Raw genomic sequence first — 14,433 nt, forward strand, 5'->3', positions numbered from 1 at the left:
GAGCCGGGAAGAAATGGGAAAGAAACAAGACATGTCAACGTTGATTCAAATGGTTAAAGAACTGCAAAGGCAGAATGCTGTTTTGCAAAATAAAATGTTAGAGATTCAAAACGAGTTTACAATGGAAAGGAATCGTAGATCAATCGAGTATGTCCGAATGAGTCAAGATAAACAAAACGCTACTACTCAATTTCGAGGTAACATTTCTTATTTGTAAAAATGTTACTGAATTTTCCAAAAACACACTTCAAAGCCATGTAAAGACTGATCTCTGTCTCTGTTGTTCATTCATCACTGACAGTTCTCGTTCTCTGTTGTTCATACATCACTACCTACATTGACACACATTGTAAGTAGTGGAGAAGCTGTTGCCTTTACGTACTTTTGTATTTTCTTAAATAGGTTACAGTGAGAGCATAGAAACCTTTAATCCAGAGGAGACAAGAGCTGAGTCTAAGCGAAAGGCTTGGGGAAAAGTACAAAACGATCATAAGAAATTCAGTGTACCGAATTCAAGTGACTATGGCGTCGGTGATGATTTGAAGTATTCTGAAGGAGATTTTGACGAAGAGAGAGAAGCAAGGGAGAACGATCCCGAATTAAATGAATTAAAGAGACAGCATAGTCAAATGGATACATACGAAGATAAAGATGGGGTAGTCGTTCATGATGATGTAACAATTTCTGTGAATGAAAATGAGGCTGAAGACAGTAGACTATTTAATAACAATGATAAACTGTCAATGATTCTTCGTACTGATTCCAGTGTTGTCTGAAATGCTGAAACAGCAAATCCTTAGGAACTCATTCCACCGAGTTAACCACAATTTGCTACTATGGAAACTGTCGTCAATATGGTTAGAGATTTCCCCAAAGTGGTAGCGCATGATTTTAACAAGATGTGTCATTTTGACAGGAAGAAAATGTTTTTAATGTGTTATAATTCTAGAATACAAACCTTCTTACCAAAGGTTCCAAAACCAATTACTATCGAGACGATTTAGGTCGAGCGAAACACGCTCTCATTGTCAGCGTTATTTTCGAGGTTCTTGTCTGTGTGTTCAAGATCCGCCCTGGTATTTTTGCGTTGGATGAAGAACTCTTTATTAAAATGTTTAAAACAAAAAGATTAAATAGAAATTCCAAAGCAATTTAATGTCGTGATGATTTACGTCAAGCGAAGTACGCCCGGGTTCGGTGCAATTGACTGCGGGCTCAAATTGCATTTGCCAAAATTTTTCGCAAAGTTAAGAAAATATAAAAAGTACATAACGTGTTATCTTCTAAGCTGCACATCGCTCCTTCACCTCTCTTCTTCACGTTTCTCCTTCACATCTCTTCTTCACGTTTTTTCCATTCACATCTTTTCTTCATGTTTCTATTATTTACCAGCGCCACTTGTTTTCTGTCTTTCACGTTGATAGTAGTGGACTTTTGATCAAGCGTTGAATGTTTCGAGGAAACAGGCAGGATTCGCACCGGAACATAGAGTGGAGTTGGCATGCAAAAAATTCGGACCTTGTACATATTTTTTGTCTTCGTTTTTATACAAAAGCTGCGGATAATTCTTGTAAGGAATATGAAACGCCTTCATGTATTTAGTCTATTTTAGGCGATTTTCTTCTACAGCTCTTGCTATACAAAAAATGCTTGTCTTCTACGTTAATATACATTTATTTTAGGTTGGCTTACCATGAATTTCAATAAAAATAATTTGCATTAGGAAATCCATGGTAAGCTATGTCAGAATTGACCATCGTGTCTGATCGCCTGCTAACACCACAAAAATTAAATAAAAATGATCAATGAATTTATGTGAGCTCGTCGCTCACCGAACGAGCGGAACCAATTGTAACTATAAAGTCTATGTTTGCGCAGCCGCAAAGGTTCGAACTATTTCACCATTTCTATAATTGAACAACAATCTTCAAGTTCATAGTGATAAACAATTGTTTCCAACACGTCTCGACGTTTATAAAAAGTTTCAAAACTTGACGTCACCAACATCTTAATGCCCAAACTCATATTTGCGTTATTTAATGGTTTAATGATTTGCGTAATATCACAGAAAAATGGTCAATTGTCATTTGCATTTTACGTTTATTAATGGATGAAGAGCATAGTTCTTTTGTTTGGCAACAATACGTTTTTTTTTCAAAATTTAGATTTGATAGATATCCGATAATTTGTTCAAGTACGAACAATTTATGTGGAACAAATACATATAATGATATGCTTAACACCATGCATAAAGGTACTATTCACTTCAAGTTTTACCTCATACAAGTCACGAGGCGTCGTGGAAAGCAGATGTTGTTCATAAAAGATGGAACAAGACTATACACATAGGCGACAAGTATAAAGATTTTTGACTATGCAGAGCAAAATGAAGTTGTTGGCTTCAACTGTCATCGACGACAAGTTACCGAAAGACGTCTGATATGATTGCCGATGTATTTGAATGTTTTGATAAAAAATCAAGACCACCAACATCTGTGAATGCAACTGAACAAGAATTGGAATCTTTGAGTTTAAAGAAACGTTTTGAGAACATAGAAAAATACGCTCGTAGGACTGAAGTCGCTACAAAAGAAGAAAGAAACAAGATTGGTTAGTGTTTGCAACACTACTCGGTAATAGCCGATAATTTTGGCATAATCCGATCAACAGCAAGAGGATTTTTCCGATATTTGTGAGAAAATTCGGTTGTTCAGATACCAAGAGGAGAGGAGAAACTAAGTCAAGTGAGTACAAACGTAAGTAACTACATTGACGTTAAATATTTATTTGCTTCTTGATTCTATTGTTCTTGTGAAAATCGCATTGGTTTTTATTGATGCTGCTGATTTTTAGTTTGTTTCTTCAATGTCACATTAGTCATTACTGAATATATGCAATGAATATAAGTACACTGAATTTGTCTTTGTGAAAGGTGATAAGCTCCTAAGGAGCCAATCACATTAAAAAATTCTAATCATGACGTCAATTAAAGAATATAAATTAGTTTTTTTTTCACTTCAACGGTTAATTAGTCACTTTAACGTTGTAGAAAGAAAGGTAAATCTGTCTTTTTACTGACGATATAAAGAAGTATGAGTTACGTGGAACAATCAACTAGTCTTTGTGCAGGCCTCGTAATATGAAAGCTTTCACTGTAAAATGCTTTGACCACAATGTTAAGTCTTCGATTGTTTGAAACTTACCATAAGAGTGCATTGTAAATTGTAATCTGTCGAAATGGCGATTCATGATTTCACTAGCTACTTTGTTGGTTAACAATGTTGAGTACTTTGTTTATGGAATGGTATAAAGGCATTGAATGGACATCACTTTGGCATATTTACGTATGAACATAATATTGAAATTACTGGACTAAAAAAACGAAATATGTTCTACGAAGATGGAAAACAAGCGAGTGGAAAAACACGATTCATGTCTTGTGGTTTGTAAGTTGAGTAAATAAGTGTTGTATGAGTATCTGCATGAGATAGTTAAAAAGGATCCTGATGGTCTATTTCTATAATTTGAGCCTTAATCATGAAAAACACCCAAATAAAATAAAAACAGTCTGTTTTTCATGACAAAATTTGTCAATTTTTGTTTATCAACGAAGGATGTCACTTGCTGTGAGAAAATAGCTGGATTTCATTCACTACTTTTGATAATTACATTTAACGTTCATAACGAAAATTGCAATGCTGCAAGTAGCTAGGGGTCATTGAATTTCGCAAATAAAAATGCTACCATATATTTCTACGACATACACACAAAAACTGCGCAGTGAAAAAATAGGAAGAGACCGACCAAGTCGCCTGGATCAAACGGACTAGGACAACTCTTGGAAATCAGGTATAAAAGTTTTGTTCTTTTCAATGTATTTAATTTCTGTTCTTGATAATTCATTTTGCTGACATTTACAACGTGTTTTTTGTAGAGTGACTTTTTCTGTAGGGTTACTAACTGGACAATTAATGAACGACCAAGTCAGACAGAAGCACCAAGAAACAAGCGTCCTTGTAGAAAGAATCACACTTTTCTTATGCAAAAGGTTTATCAGTATAACGCATTTTCAAGTACAACAGCTTAAAACTAAATTTTCACAATTGTTAAATTTTCTGACAAAACACGTGAGTGAAAGCCAGCTGTTAATGAAGGCGTTAATGTAGCAACATAGAAATTTTGAATGAAGTCTAGTAGACATGAAAAATGATTTTTATGCAAGTCATGACGTCACTTTGGTCATTTCATTTTTTCATTGTTATTGACAGATGAATGGTCATGTCGTACGTACTGAATAATTTTTTCATATAATTTTATGGGATGCTTTTAATTTTCATTTTTCGTCTATTTATTAAAATGTTTAACATTCGGCGCACTTTCATTTTTTGTTCTCTACGAAAGTTTGCGTTTCTTTTGTTGAACACAAAATATTTGCTGTGTCAATAGGGTAGTCAGTCCGCTTTTTTGTCGCTCTGTAAATTTAGATTTTTTATACGACTATATAAGACGCATGATCTTACTATGCTGCAGCATGTTAAAATAGACCATCGGGATCATTGAAAACAACAAAAATAGGAAACATCTTAAAACTACAAAAATTTAAGAAAATTTTTCTAAATTTTTGATCTTTTTTATTTTTGGAGGGTTTTTTCCCGGATCCACTGGTTTTCCCTCCCATTTCGTTTTGTTTTAGAAAAAAACAGTGTCCACATTTGGGGCCAAGCAAAGCCATTTTGTCATAACATTATTTATTATGGCTATCAGGAATATTCACGTTTTCTTTTTAATTTCCTGGCCTTTGGGTACATCTTCCAAAACACTGCGTTTATTAAATGCAATGGCATACATTTAAAAAACTTATGATCCTATATAAAAAAGTCACATTTATCCATGCAATCATAACTATAATCACATTACCCGCCAATGTCCTCTATAAACCTTGAAATAACCAATATGATCCACATGGTATACGTGCCAAACCACCATCCACGATAAAAGTCAGTCATCAAATTTTGACACACGTGCCCTGAAATATCATCGACATAGTCGCATAGGTCTAATCAAAAGAAGTATTCTTTCTGATGTGCCTAATTGGAGTGTTTCGAAGGTTTGCTTTTAAGGGTGGTTATTGAAAGAAGAACTTGTCTATTTTCAGTATTTACTGAGAAACCGATTACCACACAATCTCTGGTGAATTAAATGTGAATTTCATATATATTCAAACAATATTTTTAGCAGAGATTAATGTTTCGTATTTTTTGAACAAAAAATTACATGAAATGAAAAACAGCCCAAAGTTTATTGAAATAAACCTTGCCAACACAATGTTTAAATTTAAAGGCACACACATGTACAAAATGTCTGAGTTCGATCTATCGTTCATATCACGCCAATTAACATTCACCACCACCAGACCTGTCTTGAAGAAAATTAGTAAATCCAAGCTAAGTTGCAATCTTTAGCTTGAACACGAAACCACTCAGCTATGCCTATAGCAATGTTTGGCTAGCACTTCCCCTTCGATAGTAACTTATAGTCATAATTTTTAATTCTAGCTTGGGGGGAGGTGTCGAATGAAGGAAAGAATATGAAGTTACAAAAGTGACAAGTGATAACGTCATTATAGTATTCATACCACTGTATATTTAGCGTTTTATTTATATAAAGAAACATCTTGAAAAAGAACTTGTTCCTTAAACAAAAACCTTGCTATATTCTTCTTTATCGATAGATAAGCAAGTTATTAGTATTACAATATCGTACCTTGTTTATATGTCATATTATGTCACATAGTGACATATACACACGGTAAATTATCGCTGCATTGTACTCTTCGAAATTAATTGTAAACGGTTAGCAACATGAGTCAGATATGCGTCTACGAGCTCTTACCCAAAGATAGAGGCTGGCTACGACAATGTTATAATTAAATGAACAGTTGGAATTATTTAACTGGATTGTAAAGACAGCCAGGAGTCTTTACAGAAGAACAAAGAGAATGAACCAACTGTGGAAGATTCTCGCCCTTTTTTCCAGGAATCGAAGAGGCGATACAGTCGTATGAATTCAGAAGATCTGATGCCGAAATCAGGAGGATAACAGATATGAAATAATAACAATTCGTAATTTCTAAACATAAGTACTCACGTGTATTATTTATACATGAAAAATTTCTTAATTCTGAATGGTTTAGAGCAGGGCAATTTTTATTGAGCTCGAGTCGTGCTAGCGATCTTGAGCGCGTTGCAGGATCACCTAGGGATATCTTTGTACCTAATACCGTTAATACTTTAAGTAAGATGATCCCTGCTTTTACTAAGGATGTCTGCTCAGAGATTTGTAAGTATGATGTGTAGCTAGTTTGTCTTTTACGATCTTGTTGATTTTATTGCTCGCGCGTTTGAGGTTCAGAAGAACCGATTGCGCATAGAAATAATCATAGCTATAGGTATACCAGTCACAAACAACCAAAAAGTTCGATAAATAGTGCATCCGCCAAAGATTTAATCGTTGCTTTAAATCTTTCGCACATTTAGGTTATTTATCGGACTGCCTTACCCAGCAGCCTTTACTGCAATCCATAACTCGTTGATATTTATGACCATTGTCAGTCATATTTCTATTCTTTTTACAATTCTTCGGTCAATTTTTTTAAAGTAGAAATCGTGATTTGTCCTGAAATTGCTTCTGACCACCAGATAGCAGTCCAATCTTTGTGTGTTTTTTCAAATTTTATGCTAGACGTTATATGTTTTTCAATAAGACATGATTTCTCGTGGTCACGCAGCCATCAAACACTTGCCTCTCTAAAACTTCTTTTTTAGTTGGAACAAATATGTGCCGTGTTCAATATACATCTTGGCTTTAATCTGTTGAGCCGTCTTGAACTCTTTTGATATGTTTATTCTGACAAACATGCATATTGTTTTGCCAATGTCATCCCTGCTGATGGCCCCAGTCATGTCCATAGCCTCTTAATCATATTGGTTATTTTACTATTTTTTTCTTATAGCACCATTGCCTTGCAAGAGAACTCTTGATGTAGCCTTCATTTTGGATTCGTCTGGTAGTATTTTAAACGACAAATTTACTGAAGCGAAAAAACCTTGTTGAGATGATTGCAGACACGTTAGAAATATCTTGGCAGAAGACGCATATTGCTTTAATGGTTTATAGTGATACTGCAAACATTACATCAACATTTAATGATATTTATTCAAGAAATGACCTCACCACTCAACTGAACCTCTTACCTCATCTTCGTGGCCGAACTCGTATCGATCTAGCCTTGAAACTAGCGAATTCTGATCTCTTTACGCGAAGAGCTGGAATGCGATCTTCGTTCCCGAATGTCGCTGTGGTTATCACAGATGGCCGTCAATCTCCGGCAGCCGATGCTATCCGATTGGATGAAGCTGGTGCCCCGTTACTCGTCAGGAGGGTGAAGGTGATTTCGATTGAGTGGGAAGAGGATTGACCGGCAAGAATTGCACATGATGGTAGAAAGTCCAGAAATGAGTTTCTGGGCTGAAAACTATGGTGATATTCGCTTGCAGCTATCTGCCATTTCTAAACACGTCTGTTCGAGCAATTGAGACTAAAAAATTTTTGTCTTGAGACGTTATCTTTTTTTTAATTAATACTTGGGCAAAACATTTCATTGTTTTTTAAGTTTTCTGAATTTTTTTACTGAGGATTAAATATTTCTTATTCGTTATTTCGCCGAATATATAGCGGATCTAGTTTACTGTTTTCATGAACATATTGCTTAATCCCACGACTATCCCAATTGCTTTTTGTTAAGTTTGCTATTGTGGAGTACTTGCTTCTGTTGTATGGTACTTGATAGTATTGCATAGTACTTTCAGTATTGTGGAATACTTGCTTCTGTTGTATGGTACTTGATAGTATTGCATAGTACTTGTCAGTATTGTGGAATACTTGCTTCTGTTGTATGGTACTTGATAGTATTGCATAGTACTTGCCAGTATTGTGGAATACTTGCTTCTGTTGTATGGTACTTGATAGTATTGCATAATACTTGTGAGTATTGTGGAATACTTGCTATTGTTGCTTAGTACTTGCAGTATTGACTAGTACTTGCCAGCAGGTATTTCATTTTTTGTCTCGAGCTGCGTTCTCATTATCTGTAACGATGTGTGATGAAAATGCTACAGTGAAGTATCAAAGTTTTACTTGTTAATACCTTACCATAAGTTTGGTGTATAACTTTTAGTCTGTTACAGCGACGTATCAAAGTCTTTTGTATACGTGATGTAGCTGCCTCTCTACGTGTAAGTTTCAAATTGAGATCTCAAATACTTGTCATAAAGGTAAATGGTTTTTTCATGATATCCTGTAGCTTTCATGTACTCATGTATGTAATTTTATTATATACTTGCAGCCATAAGATCTTGACAATCATGAGCCACGAGTTTCTGATCGCCTCGAAAAAACTGGAGAAGTTAAAAAGAGTTTTCGAAATATTTGGCCGCATCGTCATGTTGAGCATACGCGAGGTGAAGTGAGTCAACTCTGAACATAATCTGTCAACAACGATCGACACATCATCTTTAGTTCAGCCAGTAGCGTTGTACGACTGCTCAATCCAAGTAATCCGTGTTTTCAATCTTTAACTAATAAAACACCTTTTCTTCAGCTTACAACCATCTTTAGCTGCTCTCTTTAATACATAAGAAGCTGTGATGAAGACGTTTCACTGCCAAAAGAAATCCTAACTAAACTTGTCCGACATGTTAACAAGTTGTACAAAGACTTTGAACGACGTTTTCAGCACATCAATATCATATGTGAGCGTCACCAAACTCATGCATTGTTACATTAACGATATTATCGATTAATGCATTGACGCACTCGCTCAACTTTTTGACGTTTTTTTAGGTAGCTGCTGTTGCTTGGAGTGTACCATTTACAACGTTTGAATACATCCCGAGGGACGAAAGGTAAATTATTTTTTTATTTAAGGCGACTTAGCTTTTTCTTCTTTTCTTTCACTTTAAAATTTAGATTTCTCTAAAAGAAAAAGTTAACACTACGACTGTACGACAGATAACCACGCAGGGCTATTGCGATTCTTTTTCGGCTTCTTGAAAAAAACCCCCAAATGTACACATTTTAAAATTTCCATTTTATCAAAAGAGAGGTCTTTTTCAACGTTACGTATCTATTATTTTTATTTACCTTTTATCAACATTTGCATGTGTTTACCTTAGTGTCTTCATTTTATCTACCTTTTGCATGTTTATCTTTTGTTTGCATTTGTGTCTAACTTTATGTCCTACTTTTGTGTGTACCTTTTTGTCTACTTTGGTGTCAACCTTTGTGTCTACCTTTTTGTGTATCTTTCAATCTAAATTTATGTCTACCTTTGTGTCTACCTTTTTGTTTAATTTCTTGTATGACATTTTCTCTGCCTTTTTCGTCTAACTTTTTGTCTACTTTGTGTCTACCTTCTTTCTATCTTTTTGTCTACCAGTGTCTACTTTTTTGTTTAACTTTGTGTCTACCTTTGTGTCTACTTTTTTTTAATGTTTTGTCCACCTTGTTGTCTAACTTTTTGTTTGTCTACCTTTTTGTCTACCTTTTTGTCTTCCTTTTTGTCAATCTTATGTGTATCTTTTGGTTTTGACTACCATTGTATCCAAATTTTTGTCTATCTTTCAATCTAAATTTATGTCAACATTTGTGTCTATCTTTTTGTCTGCCTTTGTATCTATCATGATGTCTATCATGATGTGTATCTTTGTGTCTAACTTTGTCTAACTTTTTATCTACGTTTGTTTATCTTGTCTTCCGTTGTCTCTTTGGTCTTTCTTTTTGTTTACCTTTTGTCCACAATTGTGTCTACCTTTATGTCTATTTTTTGATCTGCTTTTGTGTTGTTTGTACTTTCATGACTAATTTTTTCCTAACTTTGTGTCAATCTTGTTCCTTTCAGTGTCCATTTTTTTTTTTGTCTGTCTTCTATCTCACCTCCATTTTCTTTCCTTTGTCTATCTTCCTAGTGTCATCATTTTTATTTTTTTATCTTTTGATGTCTTTATTATTTCCCCATTTCTCCAATCTGTCCACCTTTGTTATTTTTCATCATTTATTATGTTTCTTTCTGAGTGTCCATCTTATTTTCCTTCGCGTTTACCTTTCGTCTATCTTTAAATTTTTCGTTTACCTTTGTCTATCTTTGTTTTATTGTTCGTTTTGTCTATTTTTTCTCCGCCTTTTTATCAATCTTTTTGTGTCCACGTTTTCGTCTACCTTTTTGTTAAACTTGTCTTCTTTCTTTGTATGTACCTTTGCCAACTTTTATGTCTATCTTTTTGTATACCTTCGTGTCTAGCTTTATGTCTACCTTTGTGTCTGTTTTTAATCTACCAATGTGATCCAATATTAATGGACCCCATTTTCTGATTTTCACTAAAATATCTCCGTTTTAGGATAGCTTTGGAAAATATATCCACCATCTTCGATCGTCGAATAGATAAGTTTACCAAGGAGATGGTGTAACCCTATTTCTGGGGAGTATTTTGTTTCTAAAACATGCAAGTTTTTGTTGTGATCCATGCGATGGTTTTGACGTTATTTGACTTTCCAATTTAGATAAGCGCATCGGAAATGCACGATAACTCTATAAAGTCTTACATAGACAAATGATTTATTTCATTTCATCTTGATCTTTTGCCTCTCTTTAAAAGTACTTAAAATTGTCGAATCGCGTTTCATTTCTCGTTTGTTCAACAAAACATAATATTTTGAAGATTGTTTTGTCAGGTTTTGTGTCAACGTCGTGTGATGAAAATTCCATTTTTGCAATTTCAATGACGTCATGCGGTCAATGTCTTTCCTCTAGCATAGTTAATACCGGAAAATGATTTTGCGTCTTCGATGATGCGTAGCACTTAAATGTGATAGTTCGCTTTCCATCAATATCTAGCTCATGAACAGGTATCATTTACTTAAACTCTTGATGGTAGGAAATTGACAATATTCGGATAAACTTGTATCGATATTTTGGAAGGGCGATTAGTTCATGTTGTCTTAGATGCGCGTGACGATTATTCTGACATTCGTATAAACGACCATGTGTAAATAAAGATAGTGTTTCCGACATGTAATGCAACGGTTGGTATTATATACTCTGAATGTCATTGAGTTGGCGACGCAAGTCACCAAGAAACCAAGCTCTAAGTACACCGTACGTCTTCAGTTGTTGTTCTTGTTAAAGGAAATGACATCACAGTGTATAACTCAACTAGATTTTTAATCATGTGACCAATGTACTTTTTGTTCCGCGAAATAAGAGAGCACATGTTTTTTAAAATATATTCTCAATTGTTATGTTGTTAAACGGTTGTATGATTCTATCTGCTTATCGGTCAAAACCTCTTCTAACAGTTCTATTGTCAAATAAACGACGTGATGATTTTAATGATGTTTTGTCTGCGCTCCCATTTTCCTGCTTCATGAAGTTTCAACAATACGTAATTTGATAAAGGTATGTCTGTTTCAGCTTTATATAAATTACATCTGGTTGTGTGACAACGTTTATTATTACGTCATAAGATTGGTATATTTGTTGCAACGAATTGATTGTTCATTCGAGTTATAACATCGTCAAGTATCGTCGAGAGTATTATGAGATATTGAAAGGCGAAGCATGACTTCATGCATGCTTATGTGCCATGGATATGCGTATGGCTGCGAAAAATTGATAATTCCATATTCATACATGCATCTTCCTCTTTATTAGTTTCTACTTAAATCAATAAGTGGTTACAGATTTTAACATATGAATATGAGCCGCCAATTGTCTAAGTTCTGCCGCTCCTGTTGTTTGTTCATTGGAATTTTTTTGTGCATTTTCAAGTGATTGTCACGAATGGCGAATTACGTGAGATCGCGTTGGTACGTGGGTTTTCCGCGACCCAAGAGAAGCGTGGACTATGATTTATCAAGTGAAGTCAATCGTGCTGCCCTGGCCAGACTGAAATCCATTGATGAGCAAGACACGAAAGATTTGCAACGAGCAGGGACCGTTCCCGATGTGAGTGACGTTAACGAAAACGGGAGTAAGGTGCAAACTAGTTTAGCTGATGAAATGAAACTGGCGGCAATTTATGACGACGAAAGAATGATCAATAATATTTTGAGAGAGAAAACAAGTGACCGTGAAAGTTAGTATTTCGTTGATGAAATATTAATCTCTTTTCCTTCAACCAGCTCGATATTTAAATGTTCTTTTGTAGTTCAAAGATTACTCTCGAAAACTGATGAAAGAGGACAACCATGTATATTTTACGCTTTGGAGTCGCGTAGTCTTAATTCTCTTACTTCCTTGTTAAATCACGTAAAAGACACCAAGTGTGTGATAGCTAAGAACGGAGAGAGTGTACTTCATGTAGCCACGAGAATGGGTGACGTAGGTAAGGCTGGAAGCCATGCTGCGTATTCGGACTTAGGCTTTTTTGTTTGATAAGTTGTTGAAAGCAAAATTTTCTAGAAATGTTTTTTGTGAAATTTGATTGATATTAACATACTATCAAGCTTGTTTTCACTGCTGTAATGGATGACTTTGCTTTAAAATGTAGGTCAACCTATTAGAAATTATGTATAGAATCCCTCTTGGTATTCTTACACTAGCCTCGTGCTAACTCCAATCCCAACTCTAACTAACCACGAACTAAGTTTACCCATTGCCATGCAGTTGTCATTCACGTATTCATATAGTTGTTTATCTATGCGTAGCAAGTTATCTGAGGTGAATTTTGTTGTAGGCCAAGGTAGTTCATAGTTGTGCTCTTTGCCAAGGGATATTTTAAGGATTTTACACAGGGAAGGCACCAACCACAAGACACTCCGTAAAGCGTGAGCCATGTGGCAGAGGGACCTGAAATACCCTTCCCAAGTAAAATTTTAAAAACTGCATCTTTGTAAATGCTATTTTATGCATTTGAAAGCAATTTACTAACAGCGTAAGAGACGTGCTATGAAATAAGCATTCTTTCTTCAACCGAGCAATGTATTATCCGCAATATAATATTTGAAATACTAATTACTAAAACACGCCAAAAGGGCCCAAGATGGAGAGGGTGGGGTAATTTTGATTCAGTGCGAGGCCAACATGAGTGTCTGAGATTTTCATTATCACCTTATCTCTTTGTGATGTAGATTTTCTTCATAACTTGTTGCAACATGACTTCATTGTTGATCTTGTGAACCATGTGGAAAGCGTGAATGGTCGATCACCACTTCATTTTGCCGCAACGTTCAACCATGTTGAGATCGCCAAGGTGTTGCTAGAACACGGTGGAAAGATAACAGAGGTTGATATCACAGAAAGATGTCCATTGTACATCGCCGCTAATAAAGGACATGCTAATATGCTTGAACTTTTCCTGAAACACGGTAAAACGATTTTCGCAACATGATATGTATATTTTGTTTAATGACTTTCGTCGTCGGCAGAAGGATTATAGATTTTTCGTTTGTCCTCCTGAAATGTGAAAATGTTATTTGTTTAAACGAAAGGTACAGTCGCTCCCTTCCTGCTGCCTATGTATTTATAAAACATTTCTATTTCAGAAAAAAGCAGAGTGCAAGAGTTATTGTTCAGCGAGGAGTATGGTGGAAGTCATTACCGCAATATACTTCATGTTGCTGTGGACAGTGGTGATGAACGTACTGTACAAGTTTGTCTGCAAGATGAAGATGTGATTCGTGAAGCTTTGTGCGAAGAAATCAGACATGGAGATGGTTATTTGATTCATGCGGCTTGTAAAAATGGCATGAAGAAGAGTTTATTTCGATTTGTGGATGTAATGACACATTTGGACTTCCTTCAGTTGAACAGAAAGGATAAACAAGGATTCACCCCGATTCATAAGTAGGTTTTACGTTTCATTCGTATCATCTGTACATTTAATTATTCAGGACTATTGGATTTAAGCCTGGCGTTATCACTTTGACAATTTATTTCATTCTAGAGCGGCAATCAATAATCACAGTGATATTGTCTCTTACATTGGATCAAAATCCAAGATTTTTGTCAATGAAAAGACGGAAAACTCCCAGTCTGCGTTGGTCCTTGCCGCTCAACGCGGTCATGTTCGTGTCGTTGAAGAACTGCTTAAATTGAAAGCTGATTTCACCATTCGTGATGACAGCAATAGAACGGTTCTTCACTATGCAATTGCATATCCTGAAACATTGAGAATTTTGCTGAAGGTATGCGTGGTTGCTATCGTTTTGTTTGGAGATGAAAAGCGAAGCTTTAAATTTTAATCATAATCAAACACGTTATAGAAAAAAGATCTCGGGCCGTTGCTTATTAACGAGAAAGAAATAGACGGTTATACACCCATTCATAATGCCGCCTTAAAAGGATTTCTTGAGGTAAGTGTGTTGCTTTTGCTTTGA

At 35.3% G+C, this 14,433-nt stretch overlaps 2 protein-coding genes across 3 annotated transcripts in view; both read left to right on the forward strand.

The window, feature by feature from the left end:
• Window positions 1-14,433, forward strand: part of LOC124442240 — a 20,501-nt gene continuing 6,068 nt past the window's right edge. The window contains exons 1-2 of one of the 2 annotated variants that reach the window (XR_006947185.1): window positions 1-197; window positions 403-971. Coding sequence is in view for 1 of the 2 variants with exons in the window: in XM_046992751.1 (XP_046848707.1) it covers window positions 14-197; window positions 403-776 (558 nt within the window). In the remaining variant the exon portion in view is untranslated. Of the gene's footprint in view, window positions 198-402; window positions 1,152-14,433 lie in introns of those variants that run through there. The other variant, XM_046992751.1, reaches the window with a different exon arrangement.
• Window positions 11,324-14,433, forward strand: part of LOC124441680 (transient receptor potential cation channel subfamily A member 1-like) — a 74,857-nt gene continuing 71,747 nt past the window's right edge. Inside the window, exons 1-2 of the mRNA XM_046992147.1 lie at window positions 11,324-11,512; window positions 11,885-12,191. Coding sequence (XP_046848103.1) covers window positions 11,897-12,191 — 295 coding nt within the window. The 5' untranslated portion in view covers window positions 11,324-11,512; window positions 11,885-11,896. The remainder of the gene's footprint in view (window positions 11,513-11,884; window positions 12,192-14,433) is intronic.

The sequence above is a fragment of the Xenia sp. Carnegie-2017 genome, unplaced genomic scaffold, assembly GCF_021976095.1.
Source record: "Xenia sp. Carnegie-2017 unplaced genomic scaffold, XeniaSp_v1 HiC_scaffold_20, whole genome shotgun sequence".
Taxonomy (NCBI): Eukaryota; Metazoa; Cnidaria; class Anthozoa; order Malacalcyonacea; family Xeniidae; genus Xenia; species Xenia sp. Carnegie-2017.